Source organism: Crocodylus siamensis, chromosome 3 (genome assembly GCF_052110815.1).
Source record: "Crocodylus siamensis isolate JL-2025a chromosome 3, ASM5211081v1, whole genome shotgun sequence".
NCBI classification, from domain to species: domain Eukaryota; kingdom Metazoa; phylum Chordata; order Crocodylia; family Crocodylidae; genus Crocodylus; species Crocodylus siamensis.
Genome location: NC_143397.1, coordinates 111,876,656 through 111,900,824, shown reverse-complemented (window position 1 = coordinate 111,900,824; position 24,169 = coordinate 111,876,656). Strand labels below are relative to the sequence as shown.

At 47.2% G+C, this 24,169-nt stretch overlaps 1 protein-coding gene across 1 annotated transcript; it reads right to left on the bottom strand.

Moving 5' to 3' along the window:
• Window positions 1–6,477: 6,477 nt before the first annotated feature.
• Window positions 6,478–22,512, bottom strand: SPINK4 (serine peptidase inhibitor Kazal type 4). Its single transcript, XM_090039008.1, has 4 exons — window positions 22,426–22,512; window positions 12,568–12,602; window positions 10,533–10,645; window positions 6,478–6,658 (listed from the first exon to the last, which is right to left on the bottom strand). Exons 1-4 carry the CDS (start codon window positions 22,481–22,483, stop codon window positions 6,613–6,615), a joined length of 252 nt encoding a protein of 83 aa, XP_089895134.1. The 5' UTR covers window positions 22,484–22,512; the 3' UTR covers window positions 6,478–6,612.
• Window positions 22,513–24,169: the final 1,657 nt, after the last annotated feature.

Here is a 24,169-nt window from a genome sequence, read left to right as displayed (position 1 = left end):
ATGCTGGGGAAGCACTGCTAGGGACCACTGCTCTGCCCACTACCTCCAGGGGTTGCCGCTGCTTCTCTTTGCGACCAGGGATCACCACTGCCACTTAATTGGTACAGTTTCTACCTAAACCCAATGCAGAGACTTAAGGCTTGCAAGCAGTTTTTTTGAAGAGCTGATAAAGTATAATACCATCCACCAAAAAACTCCTGTCCACAGTAAACCCAGGTCTGTACGTATATACTAAGCTTGTCTACACTAACCTAGATTTGAGGGCCACTCCACTGCAGATCTGTACACATCTCAGTGTGTGCTCATTTTTTCAGTGATCTTTGTGTAATTCTGTTAGCAGTATTTGGGTGCCTACAAACTTCAGCCTTTTGGAAAGGAGGCCCAGGGAACACAAAATCTGATCCAGCTGCCATTTACAATTGCACACTTTAACCACAAACAGAAAACCCAAGCCAACAAACAGTGAAAACAGAGGTGAGTAGCTTCACACCTCTGAACAGGCATACTGTGAGGGCATGCAGAGAAAGAACACGCGAAGTTACCATTACAGAACATAACTGTTAGAAATGCGTAGTAAATGGAGTATTGTTAGAATATGATTAGAAATGGAGTGTTGTTAGAACTGCACAGTTTGCATCTCGTACCTGATAAGAAAAAGAACACTGCCAAGGACCTTTTCTTTCTTAGCTAGCCTTGTTAGTTTTTTTCTTATGCTAAATCTCCCTCCTACTGGTCTTTCTCATGCAGATTACAGAAGCTGGAATTCAACTGACTGTGTCCTTGAAAGGGGGGGGATTTCAACTCTTGGTGACCTAGAGAGCTTTCTGAGCGTGCGCAATTAGCTGATGCATATTTGCCTATCCGCCCCGCATACTTAAGTAGTTAATTATAATATACATGCGACGGATAAAGTGACGTAGTCACATATATGTTTGTATGAATCGGAAATGAGTTGTAAGAGTTCCTGTTTCTGCACACGTGCCCAGGAGGAAAGAGATAAAAGCCAGCTAAGAATTTCCTCGGGGGGCGGAGTAATCTGAGTCCTCTGACTCTGATCCGACCCTATTTGCAAATACACCTTTTGTGCTGCTAATAAGTGTGTGTCTGAGAGTTCTTCGCCTCCCGAGAAACGAACCGCAATATTTTGCAACATAACCATAGCAGAACTTGCAAAACATAAGTAGGGGTACATCTGTCTCTTCTGCCAGAACTAAACAGCAGGGTGCAAAAAAGCCAGAGCTTTCTCTGCTACACTACCTGCACCATTTTTACCATCAGTAGACAATGAGGGCACAGGTCCTACCGACAGCTTAACCTCTGGGGTAGACCATCCTCTTGCATAAATCATCTTAGTTTATGGCAGTTGATAGAACTAAAACTCTTGACACCAGCTGAGAGCTGGTCTTCACTGCCTTTGCATCTCCTACCTTTAAATACAGCTAATGAGACTGCCATGATGTTGATGGATGTGTATGTTGCCCTGAAATCCCTGGATAAAAGGCACTATACATTTAGCAGAGGAATGCAAAGTATTACTTGCCAAAGCTCCTAAAGGAAACCATGCAGCCACTGCCCTCTAGTGGTAGAAGGGGTATCATATCTGCCCAACTCAAGTTCACTGAAGTCTGCTGCAGATGGCAACCGTGAGCAAAATCTTCACAGATATTTATTCTGTTTAGCAGCTGGATGTCTCAGGACCCTTCCAACACTTCATCCCAGCAGATACTATGAGAAGTAGGAAAAGAGGAAACCAGACATGGACACAGGCTCCACTCCTTATCAAACAAAACTAATAGGGTCCATAGAATCATAGAAAAGTAGGGCTAGAAGGGACCTTCAGGCCAAGCCCAGATGAGTGCGGACATGTGGTATATGGCACCACACATGCAGGCATGCCCTGCACTGCTACCTTGCAACATTGGGTAGGGGGTGTCAAAAAAACCCACACCAAAAAAAAGGGGAGCAGCACATGTGGCGGCATTGTATACTTCCCAAAATCAGAGCCTGCCCAGCCAGAAAGCAGCTGCAGAAGAACTGTGGCTGCAGCTCCCCAAGACCCCCAGGAAGAGCTGCTGGGTCTAGCACAGTTGCTTCCCTACCCCAGCCAGGGTAACCCACCATGTGCCAGAGCGTGCGTGGCATGGGCAGTCCCTGGGGACAAGTATTAGCAACACAATTGTTGCGCTCGCCTGCACGCATCCTTGGAGTCCAGCCCCGTGCCTAAGGCAGGATTATCCCTATCCAAATCATCCCAAGCAAATTTTTATCTAACCTATTACCAAAACTACACAGGTGACATTGGTACACAACCACAAAGCACAGCACCCTAACCTGTCACAGGTAAAGCAGAGGGATAACAGTGGCCAATGTCATGCTGCTGCAAGGGTTGTTAAAATAAGCTCAGGAGAGCCAAGAAAGAGGCTATGCTCCCTACTGCATTTCTGCAACTTCAAGGCACCTCCTGCTCTCTACAGCTAGAGAGAAAAGGTGCTCGATGTTGCAGCAAAGTAGGTTTAAATTGGATATCAGGAAAAAATTATTTGGGATCAAGAAAGAATTTTCATAGCTTTCATAGACATTAGGGCTGGAAGGGACCTCAGAAGATCGAGTCCAGCCCCCCGCCCGAAGGGCAGGAAATCAGCTGGGGTCATAGGATCCCAGCAAGAACATACGACCATAATATAAATAAGTTTGAATGAAGTAACTGAACTACAAATGGTTATCCCATGGTCACATTGGTATGAACCATGAGGATTTTTGCCATCTGTAGTGGAGGAGCATGGCCCTCTTCCTTGGATCTCAAGTTTATTTAGCAACTCTTGCAGCAGCATGACATTGGCCACACTGGCCCCCTGCTTTACCTGTGACAGATGAGGGTGGTATGTTTTGTGGTTGTATAGCAGGATTTTCAAATATCCCTTTACATATTTGAAGACTGCTATCATAACCCCTCTTAAGCACCTTTTCTGTAAGTTGAATGTGGCTATTTCCTCCAACCTCTCCTAGTATGACTTGCTTTCCAAGCCTTTTATCATTTTTGTTGCCTCTGGACCCTCTCTAGCTTCTTCTTCTTTTTTTTTTTTTTTTGTGAAGCCTGTCTGCTGGGGAGGGGAGCTGACTAATAGCTGCAATGCATCATTGCAAACTAAACTACATCAGGATGCCATTAAGCCACACAGTGACATTTTCATCACATACATGATAATAGTGTCACGTGTACAAGCACATTTGAAGTTTGTTTTCTCCTTACCACAAGTGATCTAGCTATTGATTTCACTGTGTTAGATGCTAGTAGTGGTTTTGGCAAGTATGACATAAGTTATAGGCTTCATACATTCAATACACTATTTGACAGGCATGCACGTACCTGACTTCCTTTCGACATCTGCTCAGGTCCTGAAGTATATCAGAGTGATATAAGAGATATTTCAAAGTATAGAAGATGCTGACTGCAATACAGATGACACGATAGAAAGAAAAAACAGACAAGACTGTGATGAGAATCAAAGGGCATGTCTACACATCACCCTATATTGCCATAGCAATGCACTGCACTGCCATGGCACATCACTATGGCGGCAGAGGGTGACATGAGTCTAAATGTGCTGGCACATACTTTGACATAGTGGTGGTGATTAGTGGAGGTGATTAGAGTTAAATATCCTTTATTACTGATATGAGTGATACATATTAACATTAGATTTGATGTTATTGTCTCAATTGTGGATCTATGTACAACAATATTATAGATTCATGTCTTGATTTACTACTATATTTATATTAATAACGTTTTTCTGTTGGTGGGCTCTATTTTTAGTATAATATTTGTAGTTTGGTTACTTCATTCAAACTTATTTATATTATATATAGTCCTATGTGTGTTATGTCACTTTCAAGAGCATGGCATTTAGGCAGATTCCTTAATAAACTGAATTAAATTGAACTGCCATAGTGGTGCGCTCCCCTGTTTTAGTGCACTGCTATGGCAAAGTAGCAGCAAAAACTAACTGTGTGGTGTGCACATGGCGCAGTATGGGCAGTTACTGCACCGTGCTTTAGTACTTCTTTTTGGAATAACTTTGCCATAGGGCAACATATAGACGTGCCCTAAGGGGAGTTTTGGATAGGTGTTGTAAAAGGAAAATATGACTGAATGAGAACAAATGCAAAGTGGCTCTGACAGACAAAATATTTAGGATGTTACTTGACAAAAAGAAAGGCCAGAAAACTTTAAAATTACTGCAGTAACTAAAATAGCCACACCAACCTGACAGACTGAACTGCAAAGATCCCTGAGAACAGGTACTTACCTTGGTAAATTTATTCTGCATGTCAACAGTTATGTCTCCTTTATAACACCTGTAGGGGATGAAGGAGGAGAAGTGAGTCTGCGTGAACATCAAAGCATAAAATGACATACAAACAACTGAAATAGTTGCTTACAATTCTCTGCTGAGGAACTGAAAGAATTACTTACAACTGTCTGCTGAGGGATGGGGAAGCATGTGACAGAGAAGGAAAAGGCTGTGTCCAGCTGATTCTAGCCATATAGGATGTTGTCTTGCCATGCCACAAGGCCAAAGAGGCCATGTCTTGTTTGACTGATGAGAAGGATTGATTTAGAGTTGTTTGCCAAGTAGTTTCTTCAGCTTTCTATCCTCTCTCAAGTCATATTTTCATTTTTAAAGGGAACATTCCCTGTCTGGAAAAATTATTGTGGTCCGCCCAGAAACAGAACAAAAACCATAATACCAAGGAGGGGCTGTGATGGCTATGACTTCTATTTGAAGCCTAGGCAAGAAGGCCCTGCACAAAGGTGGGTCACAATGGCACTGGTCAGGTGCCCTGGGACTGAGGTGAAGAGGAAAGCCGGCCATATACCAGTAACAGGTCTTACTGGTCAAGACTTAAGGTCCCCACTCATCCATGAAGATGCATTCTGAATGGAAGGGTAAATTCAGGGGTGGGGGTCTGCTACTGCACTTGGGAAGAGAAGGGGGCCCTGGTGGCTCTGGCCCAGTGCTGTTGAACCTCTGTCTCTTCCCATAACCAGCCGAGGGAGGGAAGATAATGCAAAAGTAGGGACATGGGGCTTTAGGACTGGAGCCACAGGGTTCCTGTTGTGGGTCCCAGCTTCCTTAATGCATTCCTGTTTTGCAGACTCAAGAAGGACCCACAGCACTGCTGGGCTGCTTCTGGGATGACCATCCTATAAGAGCAGGAGTCAACATCTCCCAGAAGTATGCTCAGCCCATGGGCAAGCAATAGACAAGCCTTTTTGGGGATTTTATTCCACAACCCCTGGCCCTGGGAACCTCCCTGCCGAAAGGACTGTATTCTCTAGGTTTTGAGCAGAAAACTGGGTATCTGAATTCCAGGCCTTGGTCTCATTTATAGTGCCACCTTGGACTTGCCAGTCCACCTATTCACTAGCTCTGCAATAATGACACATGCCTTGTTGTGGGATCTCTGGGATAATTCACATGTGTAGAGCAGCCCTTAGATGAAAAGGTATGCAATTCAGTACACAGAAAATATTCCCATCCTACTTTATGAATTGCATCACTTCTGGAAAATAAAATTTCTGTTGTGTGCCCCCAGCTTAGGAAAGCCAACCACTGGGGGAGGGGGGGGGTGATCCACAGGGTGCACACCCCCTTACTATTTCTGCTGCTGGTATAGGGGTCCCCTACTAGAGGAAGTTGGTCTTGGCTCCTCATCAGTGTGCCAGGAGCGGGGATGGTTGTGAGGGAGCTCTCTCCAGCTCAGCGCTAGCCAGGCAGAGATGGAGAGAGCTACTTCTTCTCTCACGGGCAGGCAATATTGTGCTGACAGCTGGACAGCCACAGCAGCAGTGTCACCTAACACAGCTTGTGCACCCTTCACTCCAGTTCCTGATGCTGTGGAGCAGGTGTGGGCAAGAGCTCCTACTAAGGGATGCTAATGTATGGGTTGGCAAGCAGAGTTCAATGCCTGGAAGCTGATCTAGGGCACCAAACTGGGAGCTCCCGGGAGCCTGGGGAACACCCAGAGTCCCAAATCACAGCAGCCAGGGCCTGTACTTGCACTTGTTCCACAACAGCAGCAGCAGGAGTCTGGAGAGTTCAAGCCAATTCAGACAACACTGGTACCACTGAAATCACACCTATGAGGTGCTGCTGGAGCCCCCAGGCTGGTGGGGAACACCTGGGAGGGACAGGCAGGGAACAGGTACAGGAAGGGAGAACCTCCCTTTCACTACCACTGTCCTTGCCTGACTTGGGGGCAGGGGCAGGGGAAGTCCTAGGACTCACTCCTGCACAGTCTGCATGAGAAGAGCAGCAGCACTAGTGGGTCCCTCTTTCCTGTCCCTGCCCAGTCCCCTGTTCCCGTTCCTCCCCTCCACTTTTGGGCTTTTCGCTCACCACTCTCTAATTGTACTTCATGGCAAGCAACTTGTTTCCACCATTGCACACAATCACACCTGTGGGTGTTTTAACTGACATTTTATTATTCATCATCAGATGGTGAAACAGTCATTTGCTAGTATCTTGGAATCAATATAGAAAGCAACGTGTCAATTAAGGAGAGCTGTCCTTGGGTTTTCAAGGCTTTCAGGAGGGTGTTCACATGTTAACATGGTCCATCCTTCAAAATCTGGATATTTTGCTTGGTTTTCCTAGAATTACGCAAGATCAGAAAATAAGAATCTTAGAGAACAGTCTCTGAATGACATTTAGGAGTTTCTGCTTTATCTACAATACATGTACTCAACTTTCCCCTAAAAATAGTTTATATTAGCCCACCTTAATTGCCCCCTCAAATCATCATAACTATATGTTTAAGAATCCAGGTAGGTGCAAAATTAGTTTTTTGCAAGTCCCACCATTCCATGAGTAGACTTAATCAAAACTTAATCATGGGAAATAGACGTGCAAATTGTGCCCTGTGTGTTTCTAACTGCGTGTGCACATTTCAGAAATACAGGCCCACTTTTCCTGAATGGCGTATTCTATAGTGGGGCAATATGCATAAACCTATTCAAAACCATTGACTCTAAATCTGTTTGCTGTTGGCTTCCATGCACCTGTGCAGGATATAAGACGAGGCAGAATTTGGCATGGTGAGTCCTGATAAAAAAAAAAAAAATAAAATTTTTTAAATATGGGTGTTGAAAGGAGGAAGCTGCCACTATAGTGAGTCACCAGAGTCTATGCAAATGTTCTGGCAAGCTGAACATTGTAGGAAAAAACTGCCTCCTTAAAAGCAACAGCTCTTATTGATCGGACAGGTATGGAGTGATATTTGCACAAGTTGTGCTTGCTTGTTGCAACATTGCACACCTACTTCACAGGTTCTTAGAATAGAATCACAGAACTAGGAAGGATCTCAAGGGTTATGTTCCTCCAATGAGCGGAGCTCCCACAATCTCCAAGTGCCCCATTTCATTGTCCTTCTAATCAGGCAGCTGGGAAGTTTTTCCTGAAGTTTAGTCTAAATCTACCTACCTGCAATTTAAATCCAATCAATATATTTGGGCGCAAATACCAAATTATGGGAAGTGGATTGCATAGTTACCTGACCAGGGAAGCCAATTATGGAAGGCAGCAAGTACTCTGCACATCTATGGTACAGAAGATTATGCTTATTTGTTCAAAAAATTCAGGCCCTCAGTTCAATAAGCAAACTGCCAATGCCAGCTTGGGAAAAACAAGAGGTCTCACAGTCTCTGCTTATCTCACAGTCCCCACTCATTAAGCTGAGCAAGGAAGATACTTCCAGGATAAATTCAAGGCATCAAAAGAGCATGTTGTGATGTTGGGAATCCCAGAAGGCAACATCAGATAGTAGCATGCTATTGTAATGGACTAGTGCAGTGGTGGTCAACCAGGGGTATGCATACCCTTAAGGGTACTTAAAAGGGTCATAGGGAGTACACAGAATTAACATGGCTTATAACTGCTGCATGCATGTGCACAGCCACAGCACAGCACACTGGTGGCCAGGAGCACAGCCCGGCCATATGGAGAGCAGCAGAGTCTGGCTGGTAAGTCTGTTGTTAAGGGAAGAGACATGGGGGAGGGAGTGGAGCTGGGGCAGGGACTGCCTAGCAGGGGCAGGACATGGGCCTGAGCTGTGCAGGGCAGGGGGCAGCTCCCACCACTATGCACACCTCAGGAGAGCATTGGGGGGGCATGTGCCCCCAGATATGCATGTGAAGCAGGGTGGGGCAAGCTGTTGCTGCAGACTGGGGCAAGGAGCTGTGCTGGGCTCTTCCCAGCAAGGATGTTGGGCCAGGCAGCAGTGGGGGGCGGGAAGAGGGCTACAGTAAATTCTGGGGTGAATGCATACCCCTCTCTGTAGGCCCCCACATTGGGGGAGGGGCTGGAGCAGGGGCAGGCACTGCAGAGCTGGGGTCAAGCGCAGGATGGAGCCACGAATGGCTCACCCAGGGAGCACGGCAGGTTGCAGCTCCCACCGCTGCACACTCCCTGGGAGGACATGGAGGGTGTGTGCCCCCAGATGTCCACTCATGGTGGGGTGGGCTGCAGGCTACTGCATGATGGAACCAGGGCAGCTCTGGTCTGTTCAATGGGGGTTTGGGGCTGGGCTGGGCTGCACTGCACTGATAAGTGGGGGTTGGGGGGGGTGTAACAGTGGACCTTCTCAAGGTTGATTTAACCATGGCCCACCCACCTGTTCCTGGGCTAACCACCCACCTTCTCATTTGCCACACCTTGTTGGAATTAATTAAATGATGTAATTAAGCAGGAGGCTGCCCATTTCCTGCCCACTGCCAGGGGGCACCATCTGTGGCTCCTTTCCTCCCCTACACTGCAGCCTAAGCCTCACAGATGGCATCTCAATGTTATTATTATCACCCGCCCCTTGCTGGGCCCCAGAATCCTCCTAATTGAACCCCACCTGGATTCTTCTCCTCAGGTGGTCTCATCCAGAATGATACCAGGCAGCATAGCTCCCTGAGCTTGTTCCCCTTCAAGTGTGGTCCCCCCAGGACCTTTAGCTACTAGCCCTGGCCCACCCCCAGGCCAGTCAGAATCCCAGGCCCTCAGCTCTTGGGTGTTCCTCACAGTGGGCCCCTGGCCCTTCAACCCTTCCAGTCCTGGCCCCAGCATGGACCAGTCAGGGGAAGTTCAGACAGGTGTGAGTCCATGGCCTCACTCTTTCTACATGGGGTCCACCTTCCAGACCCTCTGAACAAGGGGTAACCCACCCAGTTGTGGGGGCTGGGGGTTAAGGCACCCCAACCCACCTTTCCTGGGAGGTAACTGGCCTGGCACTTCCTGCTGGCACTCCCAGCAGGGTGAAGTTCTAGGTTGTACTCAGGACCAGGAGCCTCCTAACCATCCCCTACAGCTCCTCCCTTACCTCCAGATGATACCAACAGCCCTCCAACCCAGCAGTGTTGTTGCCTAGCCTCCAGGCAGCAGAACTGCCCTGTTTATATGGGCAACCCCTGATTCAAAATGGCTGCCCTCATCAGGCACCTGGCAGCTGCCAGCTCCAGGGCCTTAAAGTGGCAGGCACAAACAGTGCCCTGCCACAGGGGGCTATGGCAAATTCTGGAATGGCTACAGCCCCTCCCATAGCCCCCTCCCAGCACTGATGCCACTGCTCGCTCCAAGCATAGCCTGGCCCAGCCCCTTTTTGGAAGAGCTCAGCGCAGCCCTGGCCCCAGCCTGCCCTGCCCCATGTATAGATCTGAGGGCATGCACCCCCTGTGCCCTCCCAGGGTGTGTGCAGTGGCAGAAGCCACCCCGCAACCCCGGAGAAGCCGCAGCTCTGTCCCATGCTCTGCTCCAGCTGGGCAGTGTCTATCCCTGCTCTAGCCCCACTCCTTCCCTCATCATGGGGGCCTATGGGAGTGGGGATATGGGGCGGGGGTGTGTGCAGCCATTGCAGAATTCACCATAACCCCCTAACCCCCCTCCCAGCACTGCTGCCGCCCGCCCCAAGCACAGCCTGGCCCAGCCCTCTGCCAGGATGAGCCCAGCACACCCCCCAGCCCCAACTCGCAGCGACAGCCCACCACACACCCTGCCCTAGCTGTGCAGCCTGTGCACCAGCCCCACTCCCTCCCTCACCATGGAAGCACTGATCTGCCCCCCGCACTTAAAACAAGAAAAAAATATAAAGGGGTACATGAGCTGAAACTTCGAGACAGAAGGGGTACACTTGTTTAAAAAAGTTGAAAACCCCTGGACTAGTGAACAAGAGGCTGGATCATGACCGCCCTGAGAATGGAGCAGTATGTATGGAGTAGACTTTGCAACTGCTGGGACTCAGACTCCTCTCAGAAGTTGCCTTTCCTAATAGAAAGTTATAGCCCCTTCACTGCTGCTCTGGCTCAGCTCTTCTATTAAGAGTATATGGATGTGGATGTGTGGTGGGAGGGAGAGTGGATCCAAGGAGCTGCCCTAGTCCCCATCCAGCTTAACCTCCTCATCACTATCAGAGCCTAGAACTCTCTCAGCCTCCGAAGGAAATTCACACCCTGTAGCAAAGGAAAAGCAGCCAGGATATGAGCTTACGTTTGAGTCATGCAGAGCAAACATTCATTGTCGTAAGTGTTCCCATCAGTTCCACAGAGGGGCCTGTACACCAACGGGCAGGCAGGGAAGTTGATAGTGTGCTCACACACAGGCTGCAGGGACAGAAAACAGTGACTGCTTCAGCACATACAGCCAATGAACCTAGTGTTCAGAAGAGCTGGGCTGCGATTTCTGCTGGGAAGAGCAGTCAGCCAGGTCTGACCGCTCACATAGGTTCCTAGCCCAAATGCAGGACCTCCATCTAACCCAGAAGGTGCACGGCCCCACCAGGGGAGACGCCTTGTTGGACCTGGTGCTGGCCACGGGTGACAACCTGCTGAGGGGGCTGTGGGTGTTCGACCACCTGGGTGACAGCAATCATTGCCCGCTGGAATTCACCATCCAGCGCAAGGTGGCAAAGGCCTGCAGCAAGGCAGAAGCCCTAGATTTCAGGAGGGTGGATTTCAATGAGCTAAGGAGAATAGTCAGGGAAGCACTGAGGTCCCGGGGGGGAGGGGAGCCAGGTGTCCACGAAGAGTGGTTGCTCCTTAAGGAGAAAATCCTCCAAGCCCAAAGGGAGCAGGAGGGCACAAAAGCCCCAATGGCTCACCAAAAGCATCCGGGCACGTCTTCTAGATAAGAGGGAGGTGCGCACCCAATGAAAGGGAGGGGCCATCACCAGGGAGGACTATACTGCGGTTGCTCGGGGCTGCAGGGGGGTGGTTAGGAAGGCCAAGGCAGAGATGGAACAGGGACTAGTTACCCGGATCAAGAACAACAAGAAGTCCTTTTTTAAATGCATAAGGGGCAAAAAGAAGGTACTGGGTAATGAGGGGCCTCTGCAAGACACGCTAGGAAATTTGGTTGTCACACCAGATGACAAAACTAACCTATTTAACAACTTCTTTGCCTCCATTTTCCTGAGCAGGGACTGGATCAACCCTGACACTGGGCCACCTTCAGGCCCTAGGGGAGGCGCACCTAGGCCAAGGGTAAGTGAGGATCTAGTCAGGAAACTTCTGGAGGGACTGGATGTATTCAAATCAGCTGGTCCGGACGATCTCCACCCCAGAGCGCTAAGGGAATTAGCTGAGGTTATTGTGGGACCCCTGGCACGGCTTTACAAGCACTCGTGATGCTCTGGTGTGGTGCCAGAGGACTGGAACGGGGCCAGTGTGGTTCCCATCTTCAAAAAAGGGAGGAAGGAGGACCAGGGAAACTACAGAGGGTCCAACCGCACCTTGTCATGCATCCACAGATGCATCTCAAACAGGTCCAATGAGGTTATCCTTCCCCTCTATGCGGCACTGGTCAGGCCACAGCTGGAGTAGTGCGTCCAGTTCTGGGCGCCGCACTTCAAGAGGGATGTGGACAGCATGGAGAGGGTCCAGAGGAGGGCCACTCACATGATCAGGGGGCAGCAGGGCAGGCCCTACGAGGAGAGGCTACGGGAACTGAACCTGTTCAGCCTCCACAAGAGAAGGCTGAGGGGGGATCTAGTGGCCTGTTACAAACTAGTCACAGGGGACCAGCAGGCACTGGGGAAGTCCCTGTTCCCCCAAGCACTACCAGGAGTGACCAGGAATAATGGTCACAAGCTGGTAGAGGGAAGATTTAGGTTAGATATCAGGAGGCGCTACTTCACGGTCAGGGCGGCTAGGGTCTGGAACCAACTTCCAAGAGAAGTGGTGCAGGCTCCTACCCTGGGGGTCTTTAAGAGGAGGCTAGATGTACACCTTGCTGGGGTCGTTTGACCCCAGTACTCTCCCCTGCCATGGCAGGGGTCGGACTAGATGATCTACTCAGGTGCCTTCCAACCCTAGAAACTACAAAACTATGAAACTATGACCCCACCGCACTCCTGTTCCTCAGATCCCCCTAGAGTTAGCAGTGCAAACAGCCCTTCTTTTGCTCTTGGCAAAGCTGCCCCCTGGGCACACCCTTTCCCCCCAACCCTCCCCAGGCTGTGTCATCAGCACAGGAGTGGCCATTATGTCCACAAGCAAGAGAGAAAGAAATGCTGGGTGGATCTTACCGATCTCAGAAAGTCTCCTTCAATTATCTCTGCCCCTGAAACATAACAGAGCCCAGTCAGATCAAAGAATCATAAAATCACAGAAAATTAGGGTTGGAAGGGACCTCAGGAGGCCATTTAGTCCAACCCCCTGCTCAAAGCAAGACCATCTCCAACTATATCATTCCAGCCAGAGCTTTGCCTAGCCCAGCCCTAAAAATCTCCAAAAATGGAGATTCCACCACCTCTCTAGGTAACCTGTTCCAGTGCTTCACCACCCTCCTAGTGAAAAAGTTTTTCCTAATATCCAACCTAAACCTCCCTTGCTGCAACTTGAGACCATTGCTCCTTGCTCTGTCATCTGTCACCACTAAGAACAGTCTATCTTCATCCTCTTTGTAACCACCCTTCAGGTAGTTAAAGGCTGCTATCAAATCTCCTCTCAGCCTTCTCTTCTGCAGACTAAATAAATCCAATTTCCTCATCCTCTCCTCAGAAGTCATGTGTCCCAGCCTCCTAATCATTTTTGTTGCCTTCCATAAGACTCTCTCCAACTTATCCACATCCACATCTGGAGGACCCAAAACTGGACACGGTACTCCAGATGTAGCCTCACCAGTGCAGAATAGAGTGGAATAATCACTTCTCTCGATCTGCTGGCAATGCTTCTACTAATGCAGCCCAGTTAGCCTTTTTGGCAACAAGGGCATACTGCTGGCTCATATTCAGCTTACCATCTACTGTAACCCGCAGGTCCTTTTCTGCAAAGCTGCTGGTTAACCAGTTGCTCCCAAGCCTGTAGCAGTACATAGGTTTATCCCATCCTACGTGCAGGACTTTGCACTTGTCCCTGTTGAATCTCATCATGAGATTTCTTTTGCCTAATCCTCCAATTTGTCTAGGTCACTCTGAATCCTTGCCCTACCTCCAGCATATCTACTACACCTCCCATCTTGGCGTCAGCTGCAAACTTGCTGAGGACACACTCCATGCCATCTTCCAGATCATTAATGAAGATATTGAACAAAGGATCCTAGAACCTCTGGCAGAGAAACTGCAGAGCTATGGTGGCAGGAATACGGGCCTGCTTCTGTTGTGGGGCTGCAGAGCTGCTCAACCAAAAGGCATTTCAAAGTGGCAGGTTGGGGGAGAGCCTCAGGGTGAACTCTGTGCTGCAGGCTACCCTTGGTGCTACCTCCAAACTGGGAGCAGGCCTGCATAGGGACCGCCACCCTCTCTCCCTTAAATTCCCCTGCCCCTGTCAGCCCCTGTGCACAGATCACCATGCCAATGGCTTGTCCACATATCCCTTGTATATGAGACATCTTTTCAGTGCTAACCCCCTCCCTCCACCCATTCCCTTTACCTGGCCTATCACTACTGCGTAGAGGGCTGCACTCCCACTTCGCTCAGTGCAATGCAATTCTAACACAGCCTGTTATATAAATTGTACAAGAGCCAGGAAAAAAATCTAGTGTTGAATCTAGTCTAAACAAAAAAATGACTGATACTACCCAAGGACAGAGCTGTGATTATGTCTGGTACACATGAGGGCAACAGATCGAGTTGCTAACATTGGTAGGCCCACTTGGTGAATAAGGTAATGAGACGGCAGGCTGTTCCACCATTGTCCCTTTGGGGGGCTTTATTAGACACTGGCAACAAGAAAACCAGGTAGATTAAAAGATCTCCCTCATCATGGCTCCCCTCCCCGCCCCCTTAGGCCCTTAGATCCCAGAATCCATCATGACACCAGCTGGTTTCCATTGTCAGCGGCACATCTTGACCAGACAAGACTCAGGTGACATCACTTCCTTTGCTAGCTCCAAGTCCTGCACACCACCTGGAACATGAGACTTAGATTTCCGCTGCTCTTCCTTCCCTCATGTGTCCTTTTCCTTCCCTATTTTATTACTTTTCTTTCCTCTTTCGCTTTGGACTTTTGCTTCAACAAAGCGTGGCTTAGCCAGCTCAGAGTGCAGTTGTTGCAGCCCTGCTGTGAGCTGAGCCCAGTGTCTTAGTGGCTTTAACAACCTAGAGCTGGTGAAATTTTGCCAGATCGCAATGTGGTTAAGGAGCACTTGCACAGGCCCAGACTTTTTCCATCAGTAAGGTCAGAAATAAATTCTGAGCCTTCTTTAAACTTCTGCTCAGCTTTGCACGGACCTTTTTTCATCAGACCTTCCTCTATCAAAATAAACACGGCATATTTGGCTGGTTCATGAGAAGCCTCAGATTTAATCTACATTGGCTGTACTAATGATCCTGGCACACCAGCATTTGTTTTTAAATTGTTTGCGTCGCAATTGTTTGTATTAAAAATCCACGTGTAGAGTGGTGTTTGTACAGTTAAGGCTGCAAAACAAATCATTAATGCTTTTGCTTTTCTGTTAAGTATTTTTAAAGGGAAAACGTGACAAATTTGTTTTAGTGTTCAGGATTTCTTTTCTTTAAGTTATTTGGAAATGCTTTGTTTCTCTTTTTTCCTTTGTGGACATCTGTTATTCCTATGATTAACAATAATTCCCTAAGGCTTAATGAAAAAGCATTTAAAGAAAAAAAAAGTGGGCACAATGGAATATCTTCAACCAACTGCTATAGCCAACTCTTACTAACATACCATCCTGGATTACCCCTCTGTTAACAGCTGGCTTTGGGACAGCTGCTACATTGCCTGGGAGTGAACTGTCAACTACCAGAGAAGGCAGGGCAACAGCATGGTTTTTCTTTCTCTTTTTTTCTGGTGTGTTGTTTGTTGCTGCTGTTTTGCACAGGTGAAATCAGAGTGTGGGCACATCTACACAAGATGACTAATTAGCTCCACAGTAGAAGTCTCGCATCTATCTACACATGCAGTGCTCCTGGGCAGGAGGAAACTAATTAACCCTGAAGCAAGCTCATACTTGTAAATACAAGTACAAGCCTTTAGCAGAGTTTTTTACCATGCAGCAACACACTTGGAGATGCTGAAGGGGCTGGCTGGGGCACGAGGTGCTTCAGTGCGGGGGCTGCCTGCCAGCTAGCCCCACACTGGAGCACTCTTATGCCCCACCCAGCCCCCCTGCAGCACATTGAGCTGGGTCAGAGCAACCCCAGGCTGACAGGCTGACCCTTGGGTTCTACTGCCAGCCAAGGCTGCTCTGACCTGGCTCAATGTGCTGTGCTTTCAGGCTCATGTGTAATTGTGGCACCCAGGAAGCAGTAACTCGGGCTCAATAAGTAGTGCAGGTTATTACTTCAACTTACACATGTAAACTAGCCCACTAAGGACATGGTTTAGGATCCTATAGCAGCAACAGGGAGATTTGTTCATTTTTAGACATTCTGGGAATAGAGCCATAAAGCTGATAAGAGCTGACATGTTTATAAACCTCTTAGAAACATATAGGAGTAGTCTGCCCTTTGTTTTACTTACAAATGAACTGAGTAGTAAGTTCTCTGCCTTGTTAAATGTAAAGAAGTTATGACGGTACTTCACATGCCATAAAACCCAGTAGAATCATAAATTAAGGATGAAGATTCCACAATGTCTCTGGGTAGCCTGTTTCAGTGATTTGCTACCCTCCTAAAGAGAAAGTTTTTCCTAATATCTAATCTAGATTTCCCTTGCTGCAACTTGAGACCACTACGCTTCGTTCTGTCATCTGCCACCACTGAGAACAGTCTAGCTCCCTCCTCTTTTGAACCACCCCTCAGGTAGTTGAACGCTGCTATTAAATCCCCTCTCAGTCTTCTCTTCTCCAGACTAAATAAGCCCAGTTCACAGAGAGAGAGCCCAAGTGATAGAGAAGTGTTGAGTGAAACTGAAGAACGTCCGGTACATCTGCGAGGCTTGGGGCATGGCACAGGGATGGTTGGAGCCACGCATAGCCCATAAGGCCGGGGCACATGAAACACCCATTACAGAAACAGGACTAGCAATAGCAGGAGAACCGTGGCCAAGAGGACAAAAGCCAGCCTCCCTTTAATATACATAAGACCAAAGAGGTGGCGGGTGAGATTTGAGGGTGCTTGTAGGCAACTTGGCACAGTGCAGAGGGCAACTAGGGGAGAGTACAGCGACCTTAGGATTCCCCTCCTGTTACAAATGGAAACTTCACAACATGATGAAGAAAGAAGCTAAACTCAATAGAAACATTTATTTTCTAAGTGTATGCAAGAAACACAACATTATTCCCAGAGGATGAACATCTACAATCCTCTGACTACTACTCAAAACTCCAAATATGCCTCACAACTCTGCAAAAGAACTTCAGAAAAACTTAGAAATCATCTCCTCCACTTAACTTACTCCAGAAGAGATCAACTCAAGAAGGAAATGAACACACGCTATGACAACTTAAAAGAGATAAATCCAGATCTCTTCCCAAACATTATACAACGTAAATAAAAAGACTACCAAAGATTTTTTACAACATCCATCCAACATAAAAAGAAGTAATTGAGCCAATTACTACAGGATCAGCTTTCCCAGCCACAAAGAACCATCAGAGAAACAATAGCACCGTACAACATTGCAACCTCAGACCTGATGAAACTGAAGGAACTAGTCAACCCTCAAATATTATCAATATCTCCACACACACACTTACCAAAGTTGAAAAATCTCTCCTCGCTAAAGGCCTTAATTTCTGTCCAGAACAATACCCTAATAAGATATTACAATGGGGAGAACTAGAAGAATTTTTCCAACACCTCTGTCTCCAGGAATATTTCCACAACCAAAACAAACCCACTTTCAACAACACTTCATCCTGTGACAACATCAAGAAAAGGTTTAACACCAAAAAAATCCAAAAAACCAACAGATTGGACACCTCACAATGGACAAGATTCAAACCTCGACTGCTATATTGACTGCTTTAGAGAAAAAATGAACAATGAAATAATCAGCAACAAACCATAACAACTTCTCCTTCTCAGGGAAAAGGGCCATAGACTCTCTAAGATCCAACCACCAAATAAGAATAAAACCAACAGATAAAGGAGGAGGTATAGTTATCCTTAACCATGAAGACTAAATAAAAGAAGCCAACAGACAAATCTCTGATACCACCTGCAATGAAAAAACAGAGGAAGATCCAACTCCCTTTTTCACCTTAAAAATTCAAAATCACCATCACATTATTTCCATCTGAACTGCAGGAGAAACTAAAAACTTGATCCCACCACTACCTAATCCAAGGACTTTTTACATGCTCCCTAAAATCTAACAAACAGGGGAACCCAAGAAGACCTATAATATCCAAACCTCACTAAGGAAATATCAGGTTTCCAGTATTGCCAACCCCACCATGTCAAAAATTATGAGATGAACTTTTAAAAAAAAATCAAGAGATTTGGCATGTAAATCATGAGATGCTATTTTTGAAGTGTGTGTGATGGGGGGAGGTTATTTGTGAAGGTGTGGGGGGTGGGGGGTGTTTGTGTGGGGTTTGGAGCCTGGGGAGGGAGAGTCCCTGCACACCCAACAGGATGCGAGGTACTGTGGGTCAGGAGTGAAAGGCAGCAGCAGGGCTATGGCTTGGGAGTTAGGGGCAGACACACAGAGACAGAGACACATAGACACACAGACAGCACCCAGCTGGTAAGTGGAGAGGAAGGGGCAGGGGCGAAGAGGGATGGGGTGGGGTGATGCGCAGATCAAGGCCCCCATGGTGAGGGATGAGTGAGGCAGGATCAGGGGCTGGTATGAATGGGGCCCTAGGGCCTGGGTGTCATCTAGAGGTGGGGGGGAGGAGGATGCGGGGTGCAAGGGCTGCCCACTGCAGGCTCAGGGCTCTGTGCCCTGCTGCCTTTGCCCCAAGAGCTCAGCTGTGCAATGCCAGTGTGCTTCCTGCATCCCGCCTCTGCCCCATGGGGGGCACATGCCCCCCTTCCTCCTCAGGGGTGCACATAGCAGTGGTGAGTCACCCCCCACCCCATGCCTCTGGATGACCTGATTCAGACCCAGTGCCCCATTCACCCCAGTCCCAGTTACTTCCCCACTCCCTGCCTTACTGTGGGGGCCTCAATCTGCCCCTACCCTACCCTTCCCTCTGCCCCCTGCCCCTTCCCCTCCACAAACTTACCAGCTAGGAAAATCTGGAGATATGAGGGTTAGATCGGGAGATCATGAGTCAGAGTTATTCTGACTTAGAAATCACGAGTCTTGTGATGTTTTCATGGGTTTCATCAAATCCATCCTAAAACCTCATGTCACCCAAAGAGCGAGTTTTGTCCAAGACACAACAGACTTTCTATGAAAACTTAAAAATATAGACCACCTTCCCAGCAATACCCTTCTAGCCACCATGGATGTTACTAGCTTGTATACCAACATCCCCACTAGGATGGCATCCAAGTCTGCCTTACATATCTACAAGAACAAGATTACAACTCAGAGTACACACTGAAAGATATCACTGAACTTATACACTTAATCCTCACATACAACAACTTCTATTTTAACAACCAACACTTCCTCCAGACCATGGGCACAGCTATGGGCACCAAAATGGCCCCACAATATGCCAAACTTTTCATGGCCTATGTGGAAGAAGAATTCCTCAAGAGCTGCACCACCTAAAATATATGGATGACATCTTCATCATTTGGACTGAAAACCTGCAGTTTCTGATTGATTTCCATCACACATTCAATAACCATCACCCCTCCTTCAGACTCTCTCTTGTATACTCCAGCACCCACATTTCCTTTTTAGGCACTATGATCAATATCCAGAATGGTAAAATACAAATCACCATACACAAGAAGCCCACAGACCAACATAAATATCTGTGCAGAACCAGCAATCACACTAAACACACCAAGAAAATTGTAAGATACAGCCAAGCCCTCTGATACCACCAAATTTGCACTGAAGAGAATACCTGCATTCATTACCTCACAAATCTCAAACAGACTTTCACTTAACAAGGACACTCCTCCAGAGAGATAGATTGTACTTTTGAAAGAGCTACCCAGATGCCATGTGAAAAATTGCCGCAGTACAAAAAGAAAATCCCCACAAATTGCACACCATTAGTTGTAATATACCATCCTTCCCTGGAACCTGTATGGAAAATCCTCAGACAGTTGCAACCCATACTAGAAGAACCATCCTAGCCTTTCAACAAGCACCAGACCTCTCCAGCCTCATCACCAGAAGCAAACTTCCTATGGCCCAAAGCACACCGAATGCATCCAAACCAGGCTGGGACAAAAAAATGTAAAACCTGCCAACACATCTCTGCTACCCCCACAATAACTGCACCCCACAACAGAACCATCATCATCCCTGGATCTTACACCTGCACCTCCAGAGATGTAATATATCTCATCCAATGCACTAAATGCCTTGATGGGAAATATGTAGGAGAAACCAAACAACAACTGCGCACCAGAATGAACGCACAGGGAAAATCTATCAAAGACAAAATTACTCAGCTACCCGTGTGCTATTACACATTCTACCCAGGAGAGAACACAAAGAAACAACAATGTATCCCTGTACCTGAAGAAGGGTGTTTGTACCCAAAAGTTTGCAATGAACAATTTTTCCAACTTTTTAATTGGTCTAATAAAAGATAGTACATCTACCCAAACACAGGCAACGCATGCCTCCTGAGGCTGGGTGGGGCATGGTGACCACCCACACGCAGCCATGGCAGTGTTTGTAGTGGGGGGCATCCCCCCACGGCCAAACACCAAGCCCAGAAGTGCCAGTGGTATACCCAGAAGTGCCAGCGGCACTTCTTGGGGATTGCGGGCACCAGCACTCCACCTGTCCCCCCCCCGCTTGCTCTCAGGGGGTACACTAACGCTCCCAGGGGGTGCACATGCACCCCCATGCACCCTGTATGCATCACCTATGTACCCAAAGAACCATGTCTTACTAAAGTCAAGGTATATCTCATTTATTTTTCTCCCCACATCCAGAGAGACAGTCATCACTATAGACCAGGTTGGTCAAGCATGAAGTAGGATATCTCAACTTTAGAGGGAGGAATTTTTAAACCTTGAGAAAAATATTTACATATGCTTTCCTAAGTGCAATAATGTTTTTTGGCATGTTTGAACTAGTATCTGATGTGAAGCAGATTTAATCTGGTCAGGGAAGGAATGGTGTGCAGAGGCCTAGGGTGTAAGCTATCCAATTAACAAAAGGGTAATTTATCATGGTACATTAGATTGTTTACAAAAGTCAGTAAAATTTAGATAAAGGACTGAAATAAGATAATAGAGTACAGTAAGTCTGAACAAGAGGCCTCCTGATTCTAGCCAAGAACCCAGGGCTTGTTTTTTGCATCAAAATTAATACAACATCCTCAACCCTGTCCCCTCCCACCCCACTCCCCTGGCTTCAAAGCTTTTTTACCCAAGGTGTATTTCTCTCTGTGTATTTCTACCTATTCTCACTGCCCTGAAACCAGCCTTCAGCTGCTGTGCATGGTATCTCTCTTACTCTAGTCCTAAGCCTATTCTCACTGTTCCCCCATAAGACAATGGTTCTTAACCTTTTTGGACTTGAAGCACCCTGTATAACTTTTGTGAAATTAGTGTCACCCAATTTCAAAAAATAAGTTACACATTATAGTGCTTACTTCCTTGCAGAAGGGACAGGCAGTGGGGAAGGGAGATGAGCCAGGCAGGGACAAGCCTGAGTCTGTGTTTATCTGCTCAGCTTATCTCCTCACACCTTGGGACACCCTTCATAGGATCTGGCTGCATGGAAGGATTCCACAGCACCATGCTTGAGAATTGTAGCCATCTCCTGGCTCCTGTGCATGACATGTTCTCCATCCCTGAATCTGTTCACCTAACCCCTGGGCATGGAACATCTCCACAAACTCCTATTCATGATTATGCATCCCATGTGCAAGCTGTTTTGTCCTCTAGATGCCACCACTGGGCCCCAGGGCCTGGTAAGTTCCCCAGAAACCTGTCTTCCTGATATCTCTGTGTGTTACATCCTCACCTCCCCTCAGCCAATCTCCTCACTCACACTGTGATACACTGTCCCCCCAAACAAATACACTTATCTTCTGTGCGTGGCACATTCCTACTTGTGCCCTCAGCACCTATGTTCAGGGACTGGGGGCACAGGTTTGTTCAGTCCCATTGTCCCCTGAGCCCTATTCAGGGACTGTCCTTCTCCACATCCATCCACCTGTCCCCCATTCATGACACACTCCCCACGCCTTTCTTCTTGGGAGCTGTACATACCTGTCACCAGAACCCGTGCAGAAGCCCTTCCACTGACCACATGCAATTATTTTTGAAAGCTGCTCCCTGCCAATCCACTTTAATGAACAGCACCAATATGTATACATGTCCACATTGGTGCCCCACCTCATACCTGCTCTCTTCCTGTCTGTCTGCCTATCCTTTGCTCACCTGGATGATACCATCCTTTCCTAAATAGCTACATAACTCCAGGCATATAAATGCCATGTTGACTGGTGCTTTGCTATACCTAGTGCCTCAAGGCAGCGGCTTGAGGTAGATAGGGTGGTGGTGGATAGGGTGTGGGCCAGCATGCCCATCCATGCAAGTGCAAGGATATCTGTTGAGAGAAGCAAGGTTAGGGAGCAGGTATATCTTTTATTGACTTGCTTAGTCTGTTCCTTTGCCTCACAGATCTTGGTTCTTTTACAACCCTGAATCATAGCTGCAGTAACAACTGTGCTATAATATGGCAGGTATCAAAATGCACTCTCTAGGCAAGGCTATGCCATCCCAGGCAGCCTGATGTGGGGAAGTCAGCCTCTCTCTGCTTTGTCTCCCCCTTACAGCCTTCCACTTGACCTTTTATTATACAAACCCATTGGTTCTTAGACATACAGGCATAATGTTAAATACAGGAGAATTGTACCCCAGCTCAAGAAACAGACTTACCCCCCTGAGCAATGAAGACGAACAGAGCCACGACTGGTACCAGAGTTCTGACAGCCATGTTGACTTCAGCACAGGGACTGTGCTGGGAGACTGTGGGTTACTTGCCATACTTTGAACCATGGGCAGCTCCTTTCATAGAGGAGGGCTTGAGCTTATCTCAAAGTCTTGGGAAATGCAACACATTGAGGATTTGTTTAATCTTAGGGCTCGTGTTCCATCTGTGCCTCATAACAGCTGGTCATGATGGGGCTTGGCAGATAAGATGTGCTATTCATGGCCCACTAATGCAGCTCCATCTACCGTCTTGTACCTGTCTCTAGAAACTAATGATTAAAGGAGTACAGTGTGTTTCAGCACAGCTCTGGCAGCCCATATGCTAGGGGCTGAGAGAGATGGCATGGCCTGGGCGTAGCTGGCTGTAGCCCCGCTCTGCCCCAAAGATTCTGCCACACTATAGAAATCCCCTGATGTTCTGCTAGACTGGGAAAATGTGGTTTTGTGCTTGCTGATTGTTTTCCACTTTATTCACCCCACCAATTTATTTCCATCTCTCCTTTTCCTCTGTCTAGTTCTGAGTTGTGCATATCTGTTCTTTATGCACCAAATGCAAAAAGAGGATTGGAAAGGGGCCACTATAAGTGCCCCTCTTAAAGGAGGACCTACGAAACTACAGACCAGTTAGCTTCACCTCAGTACCCAGGAAGTTACTGAAATATGCCCTAAGGAAGCCCATTTGCAAGCATCTGGAGGAGGAAAGGCTGATCACAAGCAGTCAGCATAGATTTACTAAGAACAAATCATGTCGAACGAATCTGAATTATTTCTTTGCAAAGTAACAACTTGGATGGATGGAAAAAATGCTGTGGAAATAGTGTATCTGGATTTCAGCAAGGCTTTTGGTAAGGTTCCACATGACCCTCTCATAAACAAATTGGAGAAATGTGGGCTAGACAAAACTACTAAGTGAACAGACAAAGGATAATTATAAATGGATAATTATAAATGGATCCATGGAAACAAAGGATAATTATAAATGGATCCATGTCAGAATGACAAGAGGTTTACAGGGATCTACCCAAGACCAGTGCTGCTCAGTGTGCTTGTTAATGATTTGGATGCTGGCATAGAAAGCTTCTTGAGCAAGTTTGAAGGTGACAGCGAACTGGGAAAGATGGTGAACACGTTAGAGACAGGAACACAGTTCAGAAGGATCTTGACAACTGGGACAGCTGGAGCTAACAGGATGAAGTTCAATGCTGACAAATGCAAGGTGCTACACATTGGGAAGAATAATCAAAAATACAAATAAAAAATGGGTAACACCTAGCTGGATGGCTGCACCACAGAGAAGGATCTGGGAATCTTGGTAGATCACTGACTCAACATGAATCTGCAGTGTGACACAACCACACAAAAGGCAAATACAGTTTTGGGATGCATCAATCGAAATATTAAGTGTAAGACAAGGAAGGTGATAATGCCTTTCTACTCAGCACTGGTTAGGCTTCGCCTGGAGTACTGTATGCAGGTTTGGGATCCACATTTCAAAAAGGATGTGGAGAAGTGAGATAGGGTCCAGGAAGGAAGACAAGACTGATAAAGGTCTTGGAAAGAAAGTTATACTGTACCAAGAAAGAGACTTGGGGGTCATCATTGACCACAAGATGAACATGAGCTTTTAATGAGATGCTGCGGCTAGTAAAGCAACCAAAATGCTGGCTTGCATCCATAGATGTTTCTCAAG